The sequence below is a fragment of the Mirounga angustirostris genome, unplaced genomic scaffold (assembly GCF_029215605.1).
Source record: "Mirounga angustirostris isolate CCGP_5_RB_7025 unplaced genomic scaffold, mMirAng1.0.hap1 SCAF_15, whole genome shotgun sequence".
Taxonomy (NCBI): Eukaryota; Metazoa; Chordata; class Mammalia; order Carnivora; family Phocidae; genus Mirounga; species Mirounga angustirostris.
Genome location: NW_026991723.1, coordinates 58327328 through 58346111, shown reverse-complemented (window position 1 = coordinate 58346111; position 18784 = coordinate 58327328). Strand labels below are relative to the sequence as shown.

Here is an 18784-nt window from a genome sequence, read left to right as displayed (position 1 = left end):
GTTCCGCATCGAGCTCCCTGCTCCGCAGGAAGCCTGCTTCTCCCTCTGCCTCTCTCTCTCTCTCTCTCTCTCTGTGTCTCTCATGAATAAATAAATAAATGAAATCTTTAAAAAAAAAAAAAGAAATAGGCAAAATCTGATCGGGACTTTGAAGAAGTAGCAATTCAATTGCTAATAACACTGGGAAGAATGGTATTTTGTGCAGAGGAAAGGCATCAAATATCTTGTGCAGGAGAATGACAGAATCCAATTCTCATATTAGGTTGTAATGAGGGCTGGTGTGGAGCATGGATTTGAGGGGGAGAGCACGTGCAAGGAGATGAAGAGTGAAAGGACCCCAAGAATGGACTTGGGGTTCCCAGTATGCCTATTCATTTGAGAAACATTTATTGAGCCTCCTCCCATCCTCCAGGTACTGTTCTAAGCCCTAGGGATGCAGCACTGAACTAGAGACCTGCCTCTGCTGTTCTGTAGCTCACATTCTAGTAAGGTCCCTATGGCTCCAACAAACCAAAAGAGAGTAAGGCCATCTCAGGAAGTTCCTATCTGGGGCTCACATTCAGTAGATATGCACCAGTGCGGTTGTATGGATTAGAGAAATTTGTTGAAGTATTTCTAATCCTATCGAGAACTAGTCCCTAGCTTCAGGGTGCTCCGGCTACCTCCCTCCTCTCTGGGGACTGTACTGATCTCTTATCTAAAGAGGTAATGCCGGGCACCTGGGTGGCTCAGATGGTTAAGCGTCTGCCTTCGGCTCAGGTCATGATCTCAGGGTCCTGGGATCAAGTCCCGCATCAGGCTTCCTGCTCCTTGGGAGCCTGCTTCTCCCTCTGCCTCTCTCTCTCTCTCTGTCTCTCATGAATAAATAAATAAAATCTTTAAAAAAAAAAAAAAAGAGGTAATGCCTGGCACAGCAGAGGCCCAAGGACCCCACTTGAACACCCCAGCCACCTGCCACTGTCATGAATCAGTACTTGTGTACCCTCTACCCTGTTAGTTTTACTCTCTGTCCTGTCTAAACCCCTTCTATGGTTCAAGACTCAGCTCAAAGGCCACCTCTTCCACTTTCTACCACAGGAAGAGATTTCTGGTGCCTCTGAACCATCACAGTTCTTTGCCTGCCCTTGCTAATAACCTCGCCCACCATCCAACTTATATTATGGTGATTTATGACATTTTATCTGCTCTAATAGCCTTGAGTTCCATAAGGATAGGGTCCAGTATTTAATTATTTTATTCACCAACCGTTATTGAGCATTTTTCTCTCTGCAGATCACCTTGCCATGACTTGAGAAAAACCATATTGACTAAGATGCCTTCCCTGCCCTCAGGGAGCTCAGTCGATGACTTGTGTTTGTCAAACCACAGCTGTTCCAAGAGCATGATGGCACATTTTTACAGCACCCCAAATTATCTGCCTTGTCAGATTGTCACACTGTATACCAAAACTTTCACAGAGCTGAACAGCTGCTGTCCTCCAAGGAGGCAGTCAGCCTAACAATCTGGGTTGCTATCTCTGGGGCCAAATTAAGAGCCATCTATGGAAATCTGATCCAGTGTGCAATGTGGAAGGTCAGCTTATTGCCTGGGTCAGCTGTGATGTCAGCACCTTGGTTAGACACTGACACATGGAGGGTACATGGTAGTATCTGAATTGGATGGACTGGACAAGACAGAATGTGGTAAGACGAATCTAGTTGAGGTGGAAGAGTTCATGGGAAGTACAGAAGACAGAAGCACCGTGCTAACTGGAGTCTGGAGTCTGTATGTGTGGAGATCTTTCTCCAAGGCCCATCCCAGCTTTACTTCACTTTCCCTCTTTCCAAATGTTCTTATTTCCATTGTTTTCCCATTTAGGTCTCTGTCAGGATTCCCTGGTACACTTCTCCGCAGCACTCTATATATCCACACGTCTCCCTGCCGTCTCAGCTGCTTTTAGTCAGTATTTCAGAGCCTAGATCTGTGTCTATGAGCAGGTCTCTCTCTGTTTCAGCCTTTTAATTTTCCAAACGCCATTCTCCATGGTGCTATCTCTTTCTTAAGCGCTCTGTTTCTGTGTGTGACTGTCTCTGGTCTGGGTGGGGAGTATAGACTCTGACCCTGGATCATGCCTTTGCAGCTGGGAGACTGCCAAACTCTAAAACAGGTTTGAGCTCCCAGAGTCTTATTCAGGGAGCTTTCCCAGGTTGGGACATGGTGTACTCAGGACCAACTGACTGGGTCACCCCCTGCCTGATGCATGGCCTCTCTGTGTATTTATGGCCAAGTTTTTGGTGGTTAGGGTCTGTGTCTTCAGACATGTAGGGCCATGTTTCTGCTCATCCCACAGCTGCAGAAGAGACTCATAGTGATACTGACTACATGGGATTATCTGTCCCCTTCCACCCATGAACTCTTAGTGTGGACTGCCCCACATTCACTTGAGACAGTGTAACCAGTCCTCACCTATATGATGCCACCAGTTTCCTTACAACCCAAGTCCAAGGTACAGTCTGACCCAAAATTTCTCTTTCCGTCATCCAACCCTTCAAGTTGTTTTTCCCTGATCTAAGTCCAGCATTTCTCCTTAGAATTCTTAGAATGTCAGTGAGCTAAAGGGGACCTCAGAACCCTAACAGTACTCTGGTTCTTGTCTTGGGTTCCAAATTCCTAGGAGTCCACAGTGGTAGGAATGCAGGGTCTGAAGGTTTCTTAACATTTTGGTCTTTAAGAGTATTTTTTTCCTAGTTAAAAAGTAATGCATGTGGGGCACCTGGGTTGTTCAGTAGTTTAAGTGTCTGCCTTTGGCTCAGGTCATGATCCCAGGGTCCTGGGATCAAGCCCCGCATCAGGCTCCCCTGCTTCTTGCTCTCCCTCTGCCTGCAGCTCCCCCTACTTGTGCTCTCTCTCTGTCAAATAAATAAATAAAATCTTTAAAAAAATAAATAAAAATAAAAAGTAATGCATACATGCTCAAGCAGAAAACTCGGGAAAAGAAGAAAAACATAAGGGAATTTTAAAAATCATCCTATTTGTCCCATTCACCCCTTTAACCTCAGCGATCCAGTGCCTAGCACAGATTAGGTGCTTAAAAAAATATTTGTGGAGTGCATTAACTTCAATCCCATCACCCAGAGATAACAACCACAACTACCTCTTGACTACTTCCAGTCCTATATATGCTATACATATATGGGATCATATTGTACAAACAGCTTTGTTAGCCTGCTTTTTTTGGTTTTGGCAATATACTCTGTGTTTTTCCATATTGATAGGTTTTTTACATTTTTAATGCTTTCGTATTATTCCTTCAAATAGCTGTACCATAATTTTCCTAGTCAATTCTCTTTTTTTTCCCCCTAGTCAGTTCTCTACCACTGGACATTTAGATGGCTTCCAGTTTTCTATTGTTACAAACAACACTGTACCACCCATTCTGGCATATATATTTTTGTCCACATATCTGGTTCTTTTTTTTTTTTTTTAAGATTTTATTTATTTATTTGAGACAGAGAGAATGAGAGACAGAGAGCATGAGAGGGAGGAGGGTCAGAGGGAGAAGCAGACTCCCCGCCGAGCAGGGAGCCTGATGCGGGACTCGATCCCGGGACTCCAGGATCATGACCTGAGCCGAAGGCAGTCGCTTAACCAACTGAGCCACCCAGACGCCCACATATCTGGTTCTTTAGGGTGCATTTCTAAAAATGGAATTGCTAGGTCATAAGAGTAACCACACTTTAAGACTTCTTATACATCCTGGCAAAATGGTACTGCCAATTTACCCTCCAGGGCTACTGTCAATTTTTTGAAAGACCTAACGAAGTAAGGAAAATCTGGTTCATTTTATCTTTGACTAGGTAGCACAGACTAATCAACTCCAAGCTTTAGCCTTTGGCCAGAATTACAGCAATTCTGACCACCACATTAGTTACTGACGTTTACTGACCAGGAGCTAATGGGCTGTCAGGTTTTGGATCAGTATGAAAGGAGAAAACGAGTTAGTAACTTAAAACCTAAAACTTTTTTTTTTTTTTTTTAAGATTTTATTTATTTATTTGAGACAGAGAGCACATGAGAGGGGGGAGGGTCAGAGGGAGAAGCAGACTCCCCGCGGAGCAGGGAGCCTGATGTAGGACTCAATCCAGGGACTCCAGGATCGTGATCGAAGGCAGTCGCTTAACCAACTGAGCCACCCAGGCGCCCAAAACCTAAAACTTTTGTCCAAGGGCCAAAATATTTCAAACCGTGTGACCCGTGAGGTTTCCTAGTAGTTAAAGCACTGGGGACGACTGGGCCCCCGAGTCTGGCACAGGCCCAGGACAGAATATGTACGGTAATTATTGCCCCCTTCCTAATTTTACAGATAGGACACTGAGGCCCCGCTGGTGTCTGCACTCCCAAATCTCCTGACTCAAGGTCCAGAATGCTGCCCAAATTTAGCGCCACTCCAGAGGAGGGCCACCCACCTGCCCCACTCGTTGCTGCCTGAGCCGGCTTCTCGCACCTGCAGCGCCGCCCTGGCGGTAGGGCAAAGCCGTAACGGCAGAGACTCGATGCGGGGCGGCAGGCCGCCGCGCATGCTCCGTCCTGCGTGCAGCCTCCCGGCGCCAGGCGGCGCGCTCCTCTCCCCGGCCCCGGCCCCGCCCCCGCCCCCGGAGCGGTTGGGATTTGAATCTCCGGCGGGCTGCGGCCGGAAGGACCGACCCCTCAGCCCGGCATGGAGAGGTCGGGCGCCAGCGGACGGTGCCCAGTGCAAGAGCAGCGTGCCCGTTGGGAGCGGAAACGCGCCTGCACTGCCCGGGAGCTGCTGGAGACCGAGCGGCGCTACCAGGAACAGCTGGGGCTGGTGGCCACGGTGCGGCCGCGCACGCCCTCCCGTATGGGGCGGGGACCCCAGGGTATGGGAGGGTCTCTGCGAGGTCGGTGACCCCGAGTATGGTGGGTCTTGGGCTGTCCGTCTGCATGTAGGGAGCTCAGGAATTCTACAGTTTCTAGCGGCGGCTTGGCATTAGCCTCCTCTTCCTGCAGACTATATACCGGTATTCTCCTTCCGCAGTATTTCGTGGGGATTCTGAGAGCCACAGGCACCCTGCGACCAGCAGAGCGCCAGGCCCTGTTTGGGCCCTGGGAACTCATATACGGCGCCAGCCAGTGAGTAGAAGGGCGTGGGGAGAGAGAAGAGGGAAGGCCCTGGCCTCTGGCAGTGCACGAAGCTTGGAGTGGGGGGAGACCCAAGTTCATATACGGAGTCTGCCAATTACCTCACCTGTGCTCTTGGCCCAGTGCCTTACCGTGCCCCACCCTCCATCTGTAAAATGGGGTAATACCACTACCTCCAGGGCAAGGTTATGAGAATTCAGTAAGGTGGTGCTTGGTAGTTGTTGGACTGCTCTTTTACTGTCCTCACCCACGCAGAGAGCTGCTTCCCTACCTTGAAGGAGGGCACTGGGGACAGGGGCTGGAAAGCTTCTGCCCCCACCTGGAGCTCTACACTCAATTTGCTGCCAACGCAGAGGTGTCCCGGACCACCCTGCAGGTAACCTGAAGATAATCTCAAGTCCTTCCCTTCTTGCCCCATAAGCTGCCTCTTCCTCTGAGCTCCAAACTTCATTCATACTGTTCCTACATTTATAGAGCCCCATGGGTGTCCCCATCTGTCCTAGGTTCACTCTAGGGCTTCTCTCAGTAGCACACAGCTTACAGAGGGCTGGGGGAGTGTACACAGATGAATACAATCTAAGGAGTGGCTTCTCTCCCTGCTGCCAACCCTTTCCTCATCCCTTCAGGAGCAATTAAAGAAAAACAAACGTTTCCGGAGGTTTGTGCGACTTCAGGAAGGCCGCCCTGAGTTTGGAAGCCTTCATCTTCAGGATCTGCTCCCTCTGCCTCTGCAGAGGCTCCAGCAGTGAGTAAACTCACCTGGACTCAGCCAACTTCTCTTTTCTGAGTCTGTATGATTGCTGCTGTCAGCTTTGTGGGGTTTATGGCTTCTGTCGCACTGCCTCTCCTGGGACAAACTGCTCCTAAAGACCTCTTGCAAGAGTGTAAACCCACTGGAGTAGCTGGAGTCTGCAGCCTCAGCCCCTTAGCTAGGAATGTGGAACTCTGCATTGAAGTGAGGGGGCCTGTAATAGAGCTAGTGACAAGCAAGGTATCTGGAAGAGTTTGTTGAGATGAGAGGTTTGCCTACCTTAGACTTCTGTTCCTGGGGCTGTTAAGAGGATACAGTCAGGTTATCTCTAACATCCTCCTTGGGTGGATTAATTTTCATCTTGGGATCTAGACTCCCAAATTATGGTCTGCTCCTGACTCTTCAGTGTGGGATGGAAGAGGGCCATGTGGTCTGAGCCCAGGTTCTGAGTCCCAGATGAAAGAGGGAGATGCAATCATCAGAAGCAGATCTTTCCTGGCCTTGCAACTGAAGTGTGTGTCGGGAGCGATCTGTATGTCAGGCAGAAGGAATTCTGCCCAGCTCTACTTCCCCTCATGGACTTCCAGCTGTCTTAATTCCAGATATGAGAATCTTGTCATGGCTTTGGCTGAAAACACAGGTCCCAACAGCTCTGACCACCAACAGCTCACACGTATGTTCTTGCTCCTCTGAAACACAGGCAGGAGGCTGCCTCTCCTGTATCCCTCTCTGGTTCTGACCAACAATGTCCGGTATGTCCCTGTCTTCCATTGACATGTACACAATGTGCCTGTTGCCCTGCCTGCTCTCCAAGAGGTTAGACCCTCACCCCAGTCCCCTCCAGAATAGCGTTTCCCCACCATCAGTCACCCAAAGTCAAAGCTGTACTGGGAGTAGGGCGGGGGATATTTTCCAGGGGCTGCCCGGCTGATAAGTGAGACCGCCCAGAGAGTCCACAGCATTGGTCAGAAACAGAAGAATGACCAGCACCTCCGGCGTGTTCAGGGTTTGCTCAGTGGCCGCCAGGCAAAGGGGCTTACCTCAGGTAGTCTGAACACTCCCCTTCTCCCCCCCAGACCTCAAACTACCCTTTTCTGACCCTCCTTTTTCTGTATTGCCAGCACATACGCCCCATTTCCTTAGCCTCCCCTTCCTTCTGCTCCCATGGATCATGGTCCTGGAGCTGCACCAGAATAACAGCTCTCCCACCCCCCAGGTCGCTGGTTCCTACGCCAGGGCTGGCTATTGGTAGTGCCTCCCCATGGGGAGCCTCGGCCCCGAATGTTCTTCCTCTTCTCCGATGTGCTCCTCATGGCCAAACCTCGACCCCCACTGCACCTGCTGCAGAGTGGCACCTTTGCCTGCCGTGCCCTCTACCCCATGGCCCAGTGTCAACTCCAGAGGGTCTTTGGCCACTCAGGAGGCCCTTGTGGTGGACTGCTCAGCGTAAGTTATGGGCGGGAGCCCTAGTTAGGTAGGAGAGGCTCAAAACAGACTTCAAATGCCTATGTACTATTTATCTCCTTGGCCTGGGCCCCCTTCAGAGGAACTAAGCCACCTGCATTGAGATAGTGGGGGCTTGGGGTTCATCCCTAATTTTCACCTCAGCCCTGAATTACCTCCATGGAAATAGCAAGGCTTTCAGCTTTAGCCTGGACCTTTCTGAGCCATGAGCTAAGAGGTGATTTCTCCCTAGCTGTCCTTTCCCCATGAGAAGCTACTGCTTATGTGCACAGACCAGGAGGAGCTGTTGCGCTGGCACCACAGTTTGACTCTGGCCATCAGGTAAGATGTGCCTTCGCTCAGAAGACTGCTGTGATGAGGCCCATGGGCTAGGAATGAGCAATTCTAATCCTATCTCACATCTTACACCTGCTGGGCTGCCCCACCCCCAACGCCTTGGGTGATTTTGTCTGAATAGCGTGCTCAGGCCAGTGCCTGAACTGTCTTCTCTCCACAGCAGCCAGAAGAACTAGAAGAATCTTAAAATTCCAGAACCCAGGATACTTGAGGGATAGGTCAAAGTCAGCAGTACAGAGAAATCTTCAGTACTAACTAAACAAAACACAGAACCCTCCATGGTTTGAGAAGGGTCGTTTCGGGTTTGCTTGGGACCAAACTGCCAGCTTATCTGACCAGCCCTTAAGAATCAGGAAACCAAGTCCAACCCAGCTGAAGCTCTGCTGAACCAGCCCCTCCAACGCAGATGAGGGGATTCAGGACTGATAAGCTCGGTGCTGGGGCTCTGGCTGGTTGTTTATCAAGACTGCAGCTTTGTAAACGTGGATGTTTTTATGTTGTATGCAGTTTCTATAATTTATTTTCCCACTGGATTTCAGTAAAGTTTTTTTTTTTTCTTAACCTTTTTGGAAAGGCCTTTCTGTCTCGGCTCTGCGATATGAGAAAGAAAGGTTTTTGTGCCCCGAAGGCTGGCATGATGGTGGCCTCAGGAATACAAGGAAAAGAGCTGGAGCTCCCTCTATCTCTCAGCTCTCACACTGGAAGTTGGCCTCTTTTTATCCTAATAAGGGAAGCTTTCCAAGAAGGCCCTGTTGCTCTTGGGCACCTAGTATGGGTGTGTGTAGGACCAGCTGGAATGGAAAAAGCACACAGGAGTACCCAGTCACAAGAACAGACTTTGTTTTACTAAACCTTCCGCTGTAATTTCTCCTTGCCAGCGGGGGCTGTGACTGCGGCCCTTCCCACAGCCTTGCTGCATCTTCTCCTTAGCCCCTGCTCCACTTCCCAGGGAGTAGCTAGGGTTCTTGTCTCTGTGCTCCAGTTTAAGGGCTCCTCCCAGGCCTGACTGTCACCAGCCTCCTCCTCTATACATAAGTCCTCAGGAAAAGGTATGCTGGCCTCTGCGAGGGGAAAGATCAGGCATATTCCTATCTCAGAGACTGTCTCTACCTCCACCAGACTCACCGCCCAACCCTTTACCTGGTTCTGGAATGTCCACACCCTTGTTTGGCTTGCTGTCTTGTAACAGCTGGTGGATGGTCTGAAGCTTCATATTCAGAAGCTCTTGCTGGGCTCCAGCCAGGGTAGTCACACTGTAGAAATACCCACTCAGAGGCTAGCCGATTTCTCTCCCCACCTCTTCCACCTATCACAGAGCTCCCCTGGCCACAGGGCCATTGCTCTTCTTACCGCTCAAAAAGGGGGTCCAGTTGGGCCATCAGATTGTTCAGGTGTTGCTCTGTCTGGGCCAGCTGTTGTGTCAACTGGGCCAGCTGTTGCTCTGGGGGTAAGGGAGAAAAGGAGAGCAATGGTTATTCATACCTTCTGCTGTCCCCTAATCCCCTACCAAACACAGACTTGTGCAAAACCCACCTGACTGCAATGATTCCTTCTTGCCTGCCTCTTCTTGGAGAACTGCAGCCTCATCTTTCCCCTGCTATAGAAGAAAGAGAGGGCTAGCCTGCAGCAACAAGCTTCTCCATCACCTGTGTCTCCAAAGCCAGTGAGAGGAGGATAATTTGAAGTCAAGAAAGCTATAGAGTTTTTACTTCAAAGAATCACATCTCGCCTAGCTCCCCACCCAGGACCTGAAGCAACCTGTCAGTATGTCCCCACACGTGGTCATTCAGTCTAATAAAACTCCCAGGAATGAGCAGCTCTCTCCAGTTTGAGAACGCTCTGGTTGTTAGTTTATATACAAAACCAGAATTTTTCCTTCATGTATCTTCTTTCCATGTTGCCTTCCAAAATCATGTCTTTTCAACACGATAGCCACTCAGGAATTTGAAGACAATGGTCCTTGCCCACTCCCCTTCCCCATGTCTTATCTGGTTTAATATCGCCAATTTTATTCAGTCAGTGCTCATCTGACATGGCTTTCCCTGGTTGCTCTACTGGGCATGTAGTGTTCTTAAAAGCAGTGCCCTGAAGAGAATAAAATTCTCCAGGGGTGTTCTGATCAGAAGATGAGGTGCAATACTTGTTCCTAGCATTGATTGGGGAAATGGGTTGTCACATCACACGACTCAACTTTATTATTCAACTAATAAACTGCTAAGTTCTGTTTCTTCCAAATAGTACTTGGGTCCACAAAGAGAATTTATTATCGATTCTCTTTAAATTTCCTCATTAAATTCGGTCCCTCATCCTAACCTATCTATTTGGAATTATGATTAGCTATCCCTTTTAATTTCATACCATCTCCAAACTTGTTCAGCCCTCTACTTCCCAATGCAAATAAGTAATCGGGCCAGGTTTGAAGATAGAGCCGTGGGAGGTATTACTTTCCATCCAACCATTTACATACACTAAAATGTACTGTCAGTTTACATTTCAGGGCCTCCTTTCTAAGGAGATCATGAGACTGGTGCCTTGGATATTGTGGCTACAGCAATCAACGCTTTGTGCCAAGACTGGAATTTTACCAGGAGCCACACTTTTATAGTATGGACACTTACTTGCTGGGTTCAAAACCCAGCCCTACCAGTTTCAACTAGCTCTGCGTGACTTTGAGCAAATGACTTAACTCTTCATTGGACTGTTGGGAGTATTTATTTACAATTTACCAAGCGTCCTTTACATCTGCTACCTCGCTGGATGCTCAAAATAACCCCCTAGTGTTGGAAAGCTAAGGAACTACAGTCTTCGTTTTACAGACTGACGGAAAGAAGTGTCTTTTCATGGTACCATAGCGCCCCCATGGGAGATTCAGGCCCGGGACATCCCCGCCCCTGGTCGTCCCGCACCTGCAAACACTTGTACAGCACAAAAGCCACGACAGCTGCGGTGTACAGCGCCCCCAAAGGCAGAGCTCCCGCCCGGGCCCGCTCGCGCTGGTCCTTGGGCGGCTGCCGACGCCGGGGTTCCGTGGCCTCAGGGCCGACCTGGGCGGGGTCCCCTGCGGAGGACGGCAGAGGTAGGTCAGTAGAGCTGGGGCCTGAGACCCGTGGGCAGTCCTAGCCTCCCTCCAGCAGCCCTCGCTGATACCTGGGTGTGCCCGGAGGTCGGGGCTGGGGCGGTCTCCGAGGACCCCGGGCAGTGCAGACACAAGTAGCAACCCCAGCAAACCCGCAAGCGAGACCGAGCCCGCCATTGCCGACCACAGAATGAAGGCGCCGCCGGCGCCAGCGTTAGCCGCGAGCCCCAGCGCGCATGCGCAAGAGGGGCGGTGCGTGGGTCCCGCTCCGGGACGCGCGGGGAGGTCACGCCCATTTTAGTGTGTGGGCGGGGCACGCTTATTAGCATAGGACTTTGGCCCAACTTTGCTAAATGAATTCATTTCTCATCTATTTAGAATCCCATTAGCCAGAATGTTTCTAGAAGCCAACAATCTCATAAGATTATGCTGGAAAATGGACTTTATTTCTCATGCTAGCAACCCATTCACCCTAATCAAAAAATGAGTACTTTGGCCAACCTTAAAAGACTGGAGCGTGAGGGGTGGAACAGTTCGTGCTGAAGGCCTGTTTCCTAGGCTACAAACGAGGGACTGGTTCCTTATTCGTGCCTAGGGGAAAGTCCCCGGACCCTTGGCAGAGAGTGCCGCGTGCGCGTGCACGTTGACTTTCCCTGCTTCGCACAGTAATGTCCGCCAAGAAGCGCTCCCGTCTGCGGCGGGGGAGCTGAGCGGCGTGTTGGCGGGGCGTCGTCCGTCAGCATTTCTAGTTACGCAGGCAGTGCGCCTGTGCGCACCAACCACACGGGGCTCATTCTCAGCGCGGCTTACTTTTAGAGATGTGAGTAAGCCTTCCTCTTAGGAGGGCTTGTGCCGGGCTCCTGTTGCTCGTTCAGACAGGGAACTGCTTTCCACGTCCGTAAGTGAGCTAATTCACCCCTGAACTATTCCCTGCTATGACTTAATACACTCATATGTCTTTTCTTTTCTTTCTTTCTTTTTTTTTTTTTTTGCAGTTCCCTCTTCCTACAATGGCCTCCTCTTCCCCACCCTCTCCAATTGGCAAATGCTTCTAATACCACCATTCATTGTGTAGCATGGCACACAGTAGACTATGGACTGATTGCCCGGCCTAGAATCCTGCCTCCACTACTCGAAAGCTAAATGACTTTGGGCAAGTTCTTAATTTCTCTCTATGCCTCAGTTTCCACTCTGAGGAATGGAGATAATGATAATACATATATGTGCCTCACAGAGTTGTTATGATGATTAAGTGGGATAATCCAAGTAAAGTGCTTAGAACCGTGCCTACCTCCTAGTGATTTTAACTTGAGCAGGTGCTCCGAGCCAGGCACTTGAAATTATAACTCTCTTTGGAACCTTCCACTGCTATTTCCTTTCTGTACAGTTAACATCTACACACCCTTCAGGTCTCAGGTGTGTTTCCTTCATTCAGAACCCTTAACTTCGAATTTATTCATTAGTGCAGCTATTGTACTTTCTTTAAATCATCATCATGTGGGAAAAAGTGCTCAATATCGCTCGGCATCAGGGAAATCCAAATCAAAACCTCAATGAGATACCACCTCACACCAGTCAGAATGGCTAAAACTAACCAGTCAGGAAACGACAGATGTTGGCGGGGATGCAGAGAAAGGGGAACCCTCCTACACTGTTGGTGGGAATGCAAGCTGGTGCAGCCACTCTGGAAAACAGTATGGAGGTTCCTCCAAAAGTTGAAAATAGAGCTACACCATATGATCCAGCAATTGCACTACTGGGTATTTACCCCAAAGATACAAAAGTAGGGATCTGAAAGGGTACGTGCACCCCGATGTTTACAGCAGCAATGTCCACAATAGCCAAACTGTGGAAAGAGCCAAGATGTCCATCGACAGATGAATGGATAAAGAAGAGGTGGTATATATATACAATGGAATATTATGCAGCCATCAAAAGGAATGAGATCTTGCCATTTGTAACGACATGGATGGAACTGGAGGGTATTATGTTGAGCGAAATAAGTCAAAAAGAGAAAGACATGTATCATATGACCTCACTGATATGAGGAATTCTTAATCGCAGGAAACAAACTGAGGGTTGCTGGAGTGGGGGGGAGGTGGGAGGGATGGGGTGACTGGGTGATAGACACTGGGGAGGGTATGTACTCTGGTAAGCGCTGTGAATTGTGCAAGACTGTTAAATCTCAGATCTGTACCTCTGAAACAAATAATGCAATATATGTTAAGGGAAAAAAAAAAAGAAGAAGAAGAAGGTAGCAGGAGGGGAAGAATGAAGCGGGGGAAATCCGAGGGGTAGATGAACCATGAGAAACGATGGACTCTGAAAAACAAACTGAGCGTTCTAGAGGGGAGGGGGGTGGGAGGATGGGTTAGCCTGGTAATGGGTATTGAGGAGGGCACATTCTGCATGGAGCACTGGGTGTTATGCACAAACAATGAATCATGGAACACTACATCTAAAACTAATGATGTGGGGCGCCTGTGTGGCTCAGATGGTTAAGCGTCTGCCTTCGGCTCAGGTCATGATCCCAGAGTCCTGGGATCGAGTCCCGCATCGGGCTCCCTGCTGGGCAGGGAGCCTGCTTCTCCCTCTGCCTCTGCCTCTCTCTCTCTCTCTCTGACTCTCATGAATAAATAAATAAAAAACATTAAAAAAAATAAAATAAAACTAATGATGTAATGTATGGGGATTAACATAAGAATAAAAAAAAATCACCATCATGTGTTAGTTATATCTTTAATAAAACTGGAGAAAATCCATTTTGGTTCTTTAAAATCAGTTAATTAAAAATCAATCAATCCATTAAAATTAATTATAAAAAGAAAATACCGCTAGACTGTATATTGCAAGAGAGCAGGGGCCATATTTCTTTATCATTTTATTCCTACAGCTTAGCACACCTCCTGGCTCTAGCAGGCACTCAACGAATCCTTGCTGAATGAAATACAACCCAACAGGTAAATACAATTAAGCTCTTTTTTTTTTTTAAGATTTTATTTATGGGGCGCCTGGGTGGCTCAGTCGTTAAGCGTCTGCCTTCGGCTCAGGTCATGATCCCAGGGTCCTGGGATTGAGTCCCACATCGGGCTCCCTCCTCGGGGGGGAAGCCTGCTTCTCCCTCTCCCACTCCCGCTGCTTGTGTTCCCGCTCTCTCTATCTCTGTCTCTGTCAAATAAATAAATAAATAAAATCTTTAAAAAAAAAAAGATTTTATTTATTTGTTTGAGACAGAGAGAGCACAAGCGGTGGGGAGGGCAGAGAGAAGCAGACGCCCATGTTCAGCAAGGCGGTGGGGGTGGGGGCTGGATCCCAGGACCCAAAGATCATGAGTTGAGCTGAAGGCAGACATTTTACTGACTGAGCCACCCAGGCGCACCTAATTAAGCTCTTTTAAAGAATGAGTCTCCGTTGGGTTCCATGCTCAGAGGGGAGTCTGCTTCTCCCTCTGCCTCTGCCCCTCCCCTTGCTCGTACTCTCTCTCTCTCAAATAAATAAATATTGAAAAAAAATAAATAATAAAAAAATAATGAGGAAACAAAGGTTCAGGACGGTTAAGTAAGTTCATCACGTAAAAGGCAAGTCAGAGATTGCAAAGCTTTTCTGTTTCCCTATCAGTTACTGCATATCACCCCCCCGCCCCAACCCCCAGCCCTTCCTTTCACTGCCAAGACCTCAGGCAGACCTGCAGAGTTTCCTTGTGTTTCATGCTGCCTTTTAATTGTCTGGAATACATTGGGTCATCTTCCTAATTAGATCAAGAGCCCTTTGAGGAAAGAAACCATTTCCCACTCACATCTTTATCTCCAAAGCTTGGCACATAAGCAAGCGATCAGCACACATGACAAATGAATGAGGTATATGTGTGCTAAATAAATGAATGAACTAGCAGTGTATCTTCTGTTCTTCCAGAAATGGAGGGGGCAGGGGAGGGAGGAGAGACCCGCACTCAAGGGAGTTACTGTAGTCTATCTAGAGACAGCCTGGTTGCAGAGCAGTGTAGTCCAAACCTTGACCCTAAGCCAGTTGGCACAGTCAACATAAACAAGTGGTTCAGGCCAGGTATGATATGATAAATGGCCCTCAACTGATTGTAGCCTTTAGGGAATTTGGGCCCACTATGCTAGACATATCACTGACCTCTGGTCTAAGGAACTTGAAATCCTTCTTCCACAGCAGAAGCAGTCCATGTGGTTGGGCTGTATCTGGGCAGAGCAAGTACTCCACTCCCTGAAGTGAACAAGGGCGAAGACATGGCTCAGCTCCCCAGGATATACTGGGGTAGAAGTTTCTTTAATTCAACTAACTTTTGAGATTGACAGTTCTTAGGGACAGTTTGGATGAAGTGGATCGGGAGGGGGGACTCTAAGTTTCCACTAGCCCCTAAACTATTATTATCAGTAATAATAAGAATGACAATGGTCATCTTATCCTCTACAGTCAGTCTTAGGGTGTGGTGGGATTGTAGGTACCAGGAGGCCTCCCCGTCTCATTCCTCTTTGTAGCATGCTCAGTGAGGAACACATTCTCTCTCACGGGTCTCAGAGTTGTAGAGAAAAGGCAGACACCCTGTGGCAGAAGGGAATCTCTGTCCTGAGGCCTGGCTTCCTTATCTTATTGGTCCTGCCTCATGCTACTTGTCTCCTGTCTTCATGGGCTCACCTGCACACTGGCACAGTAATCTCAGGCCTGCTTCTCTCTTCTCTGGCCAAAGAAGGTATAGGGCCATGGGGGTGGGGGGGGCGGAAGCTTGGGAGATGCTGGGTGGCGCAGGTGCAGGCACAGGGCGGTGTCTTTGTTCTTTCACTCATCCCTCCCCTCCCCCTTCCTTCCCGGAAACCAGTGACTCTGCCACCAGCAGTATTGGGGATGCTGAGCTGTGGGGGCCAGGCCCAGGGAGGGGTGAGAGTAAAGGGGCCTGCAGCAGCTATCAGGCCATAAACCAGGCTGACCCCTCAGCGCAGGGCTTGCAGACTCAGCTCCCAGGTCAGCAGTCATGAGCAGAGGTGACAACAGCACAGAACTGCTAGTGCCCGGTGAGCTGGGCGGGGCAGGGGCAGGGGGAGGGGTCACATGGCCCCATGTCCCACCTGCTAGGACCTGGAGGGTTGGGCTGGGCAGTAACACCCTCCGTCCGCTGGCATCCACAGGAATCCCCACCGTGACCCAGGCCTGGGGACTGTGGGCCCTCCTAGGGGCTGCGATGCTGCTGCTTCTCATCTCAGTGGCTGCGCACTTGTTCCGATGGGCTAGTGGCCGGAGCAAGAGCCGTCCGGGACAGGGACGGTGAGTGGGGGACAGCAGAGATAGGTGATCAAGAGCTCCCCCTTACCAAGAAGTCCCCTCATCCCCTAATCTCTGTCTTGCAGCTCTGGAGAATCTGTGGAAGAGGTCCCCCTATATGGGAACCTGCCTTATCTTCAGACTGGTAGGCGGCTGGCAGAGGGGAGGGGCACCGAGGCCACGCACGTCCCGGGTGGGTGGGGGTGGGATGAGGGATTGCAGGAGGAAGAACAAGAAGTGACCAGATCACTACTGTTCCCTCTCCCAGGTCGGCTGGCTCGAGAACCAGGGCCAGACCAGCAAGATCCAACTCCTAGAGGCCCCGTCACGGTGAGTCAGTTGGGGCTAAGAGGGGAGGGAGGGAAGTGGGGGCTTTTCCAAGGGTCCAGTGAACTTCTAACAGCCTTGAACCTCCAGGCTGCAGAGAAAGTGATGTGCTATACCAGCCTGCAGTTGCAGCCTTCTCAGGGCCATATCCCCAGCCCCGGAACCCCCATCAAGTACTCAGAGGTGGTGCTGGATTCTGAACCAAAGCCCCAGGCCTCGGGCCCCGAGCCGGAGCTGTACGCCTCAGTGTGTGCCCAGACCCGCAGGACGCGGGCTTCCTTCCCAGACCAGGCCTACGCCAACAGCCAGCCTGCACCCAGCTGAGATGGAAGGGCTGGCAGAGTGGGACAAGCATCGCCCCAGCCTCCTCTGCTGCAGGGGTTACTGCTACCCTGCCCTGGCATGACTGTTTCCCAACCACCCCCCAAAGACAGGTAGCCAAGGTCCAGTCGCAGGAGGTCATGTTTCCCAAACTTCCCCTCTAAGCTGTGAGGGAGACATCTCAGGGGAATAAGTCGGTCCTCAGTTTCTTGGGGATGGAGGAAACAAAGGCAGTGGCCCCCTCTCCATCTCTCTCTCTCTCTTTCCGATCTTTTCCTCTAAGGCCCCAAGCTCCCAAGTTTCTCACTTCCTCCTCCTTATGGATTTTAGCCAGATCCTCTCTGCTCCAGCCCCCTAAAATTTTCCCCTTTAGTGTCCCCTCAGATACAGGAAGTGGGCAGTGGTGGAGGGGATAACAGCCTGAGAGGAGAAGGGTGGGCATACTCCTTGGGAGCCCACAGTCTGGAGGGATCCTGGAACCTAGTGACCTGAGGAACCCAAGCCTGGCTTCTTATCTGAGAACCCTGGCTGGAGAATACCAGTCCACATCCTGCTCTGTTATGTTCTCAAGTTTCAAATAAAACTTCTCAGAAAGTGTTTAGATTTTTATCTAGAGGGCTTCAGACCTGCAACAGGGTCTATATGGTAGGAGTGTGAGCTTTGCTCTCTGCACAGAGCACTTCTGGGGGCGTCTTGCTGGGGAAGATGGACCAAAAGCGTCTGTGGCATCAACACTGCCAGGGTGGGTGCTAGGGGTGGAGGCTGGAGCCGAGCTCAAGCTGTACTTGCTGCTGCTAGAACATCGTCAGAATTTGCACTCAGAGCCACCCCACTCCCATCACCTGGAGCCTGCAAGCTCACCAGCCCCGGACCTACTCTCCCCATGGCCTCTAGGACTGTGCTGCCACCAGCCACAACCTCAAGTCTCCGTCACCTCCCCCTACGGCTTCTGTAGAGGCAAGTCTGGCTTAACAGACCTTTCTGAGGTTTCAGGGCCAGAAGATAGTGGAAGCCAGGCTTCTACTTCCAAACATCTCTCCTTCCCACTCACAGTCCCAGAGAAAACGGGAGTAGGGAGCCGTGCTCCTGAGCCCTACCTGGTGGTCCCAATAAGGCGGACCCTCTACACACACAGAGATTAACCCAAATGCTAGCTCTGCCTCCATGGACCTCAGCCTGGGCCTCCCCGAGCAGAGGCGCCGGTCGCGGTAAAGAACAGGCAGCTGAGGCTGTGTGGGAGGGAAGGTAGCTTTGGGGGCTGGCACCGGATGCGGGGAACAACTGGCTGCGGGATGTGGGGTTCTGAGGACTGCTGCTAGTCTGAAGACCGCTCAGTGTGTCCGCGGCCTGGGGGACGTGAGAGCCAGACTCTGTAATTGAAGGGGTTTGGGGTCCCGCCAACCCACTGGGACGAGGCGGAAATTGAAGCCTCAAACACCACCATCGCAGGCCTTACACCCCGCCTCACACCCGCTCTGCCGGTCTCCGCCGGCTCAAGACCAAACCCGGGGCGCCCCCGCCTGTCGCGACGCGGCCTTGCCACGACCTCTGCGCATGCGTAAAGCTGCCCGGTCCACGACAGGCTGGGAAATGTAGTCCCGACAGTTCCCCACCCCCTACCCACGCAATCTTCCCGGCCCCACGAGTTTAGCCCTACGCTTCTCCGAGCCAGGACCCTGCGGTTCCCTGAACAGCGCTTCCCGGTTCGCGGAACGTAGCGACTCACTGGGTCTGGAGCTCGGTGCGATTTGAACGTTATTTTCCTTCTGGTCCCTGAAGCCTGGATTCTTTACCCTCTCCCTTCCCTACAACCTTTTAATTTTTCTGTCTTACTGGTCTGTCTCCGAGGCTCGTGCCCTAGCCTAGGCCCTCAGGACTGAAGGCCAGGACTGTGGCAACTTCCTAGTTGATCCCTGCGTCTAGGAAAAAAATAAATTGGGGCAGCCAGATCCCCCTCAGACACCTTCGAGGACCCCCTTGCCTCATCTCTCTAGCTTGTCAACTCGTTTCCCAAACACCTTGCAGTTGTCTCCCCTTCTGTAGCTCCAGGGGTGCTTTCTTTAGTGGCCTCCCTTCCCTGACTGGTG

At 50.5% G+C, this 18784-nt stretch overlaps 3 protein-coding genes across 6 annotated transcripts; 2 read left to right on the top strand and 1 right to left on the bottom strand.

Moving 5' to 3' along the window:
* The first annotated feature begins 4624 nt into the window (after nucleotides 1-4624).
* Nucleotides 4625-8251, top strand: ARHGEF39 (Rho guanine nucleotide exchange factor 39). 3 transcript variants are annotated; one of them, XM_045882641.2, is made up of 9 exons: nucleotides 4625-4834; nucleotides 5036-5130; nucleotides 5395-5515; nucleotides 5766-5884; nucleotides 6493-6563; nucleotides 6807-6935; nucleotides 7107-7336; nucleotides 7587-7675; nucleotides 7851-8251. In XM_045882641.2, the coding sequence occupies exons 1-9, from the start codon at nucleotides 4697-4699 to the stop codon at nucleotides 7864-7866; spliced, it is 1008 nt and encodes a 335-aa protein (XP_045738597.1). In that variant the 5' UTR covers nucleotides 4625-4696; the 3' UTR covers nucleotides 7867-8251. The 3 variants fall into 3 exon arrangements, with proteins under 3 accessions (XP_045738597.1, XP_064435361.1, XP_064435360.1); XM_064579291.1 differs by having other exon boundaries at nucleotides 6478-6563; nucleotides 7854-8251; XM_064579290.1 differs by having other exon boundaries at nucleotides 6478-6563.
* Nucleotides 8252-8278: 27 nt separating this feature from the next.
* Nucleotides 8279-11008, bottom strand: CCDC107 (coiled-coil domain containing 107). 2 transcript variants are annotated; one of them, XM_045882639.3, is made up of 6 exons: nucleotides 10838-11008; nucleotides 10597-10748; nucleotides 9224-9284; nucleotides 9041-9131; nucleotides 8831-8943; nucleotides 8279-8751 (listed from the first exon to the last, which is right to left on the bottom strand). In XM_045882639.3, the coding sequence occupies exons 1-6, from the start codon at nucleotides 10941-10943 to the stop codon at nucleotides 8537-8539; spliced, it is 738 nt and encodes a 245-aa protein (XP_045738595.1). In that variant the 5' UTR covers nucleotides 10944-11008; the 3' UTR covers nucleotides 8279-8536. The 2 variants fall into 2 exon arrangements, with proteins under 2 accessions (XP_045738595.1, XP_045738594.1); XM_045882638.3 differs by having other exon boundaries at nucleotides 8398-8751; nucleotides 9224-9287; nucleotides 10838-11007.
* A 271-nt stretch (nucleotides 11009-11279) lies between these two features.
* SIT1 (signaling threshold regulating transmembrane adaptor 1) lies at nucleotides 11280-17284 on the top strand. Its single transcript, XM_045882637.3, has 6 exons — nucleotides 11280-11664; nucleotides 13660-13726; nucleotides 15917-16052; nucleotides 16136-16194; nucleotides 16318-16379; nucleotides 16467-17284. The coding sequence occupies exons 2-6, from the start codon at nucleotides 13708-13710 to the stop codon at nucleotides 16698-16700; spliced, it is 510 nt and encodes a 169-aa protein (XP_045738593.1). The 5' UTR covers nucleotides 11280-11664; nucleotides 13660-13707; the 3' UTR covers nucleotides 16701-17284.
* Nucleotides 17285-18784: the final 1500 nt, after the last annotated feature.

Excerpts from the sequence above, each read along its gene's own strand:
- CCDC107 (XM_045882638.3), bottom strand. The coding sequence starts at position 10,943 with ATGGCGGGCTCGGTCTCGCTTGCGGGTTTGCTGGGGTTGCTACTTGTG. Across the intron at positions 9,132-9,223 it reads GAAGGAATCATTGCAGTCAG|AGCAACAGCTGGCCCAGTTG; the intron begins GTGGGTTTTGCA and ends CCTTACCCCCAG. Across the intron at positions 8,752-8,830 it reads TGTGGACATTCCAGAACCAG|AGGCCAGCATACCTTTTCCT; the intron begins GTAAAGGGTTGG and ends TTCCCCTCGCAG.
- ARHGEF39 (XM_064579290.1), top strand. The coding sequence starts at position 4,697 with ATGGAGAGGTCGGGCGCCAGCGGACGGTGCCCAGTGCAAGAGCAGCGT. Across the intron at positions 4,835-5,035 it reads AGCTGGGGCTGGTGGCCACG|TATTTCGTGGGGATTCTGAG; the intron begins GTGCGGCCGCGC and ends CTCCTTCCGCAG. Across the intron at positions 5,885-6,477 it reads CCTCTGCAGAGGCTCCAGCA|CTGTCTTAATTCCAGATATG; the intron begins GTGAGTAAACTC and ends ATGGACTTCCAG.
- SIT1 (XM_045882637.3), top strand. Across the intron at positions 16,195-16,317 it reads CCTGCCTTATCTTCAGACTG|GTCGGCTGGCTCGAGAACCA; the intron begins GTAGGCGGCTGG and ends TCCCTCTCCCAG. Across the intron at positions 16,380-16,466 it reads CTCCTAGAGGCCCCGTCACG|GCTGCAGAGAAAGTGATGTG; the intron begins GTGAGTCAGTTG and ends TTGAACCTCCAG.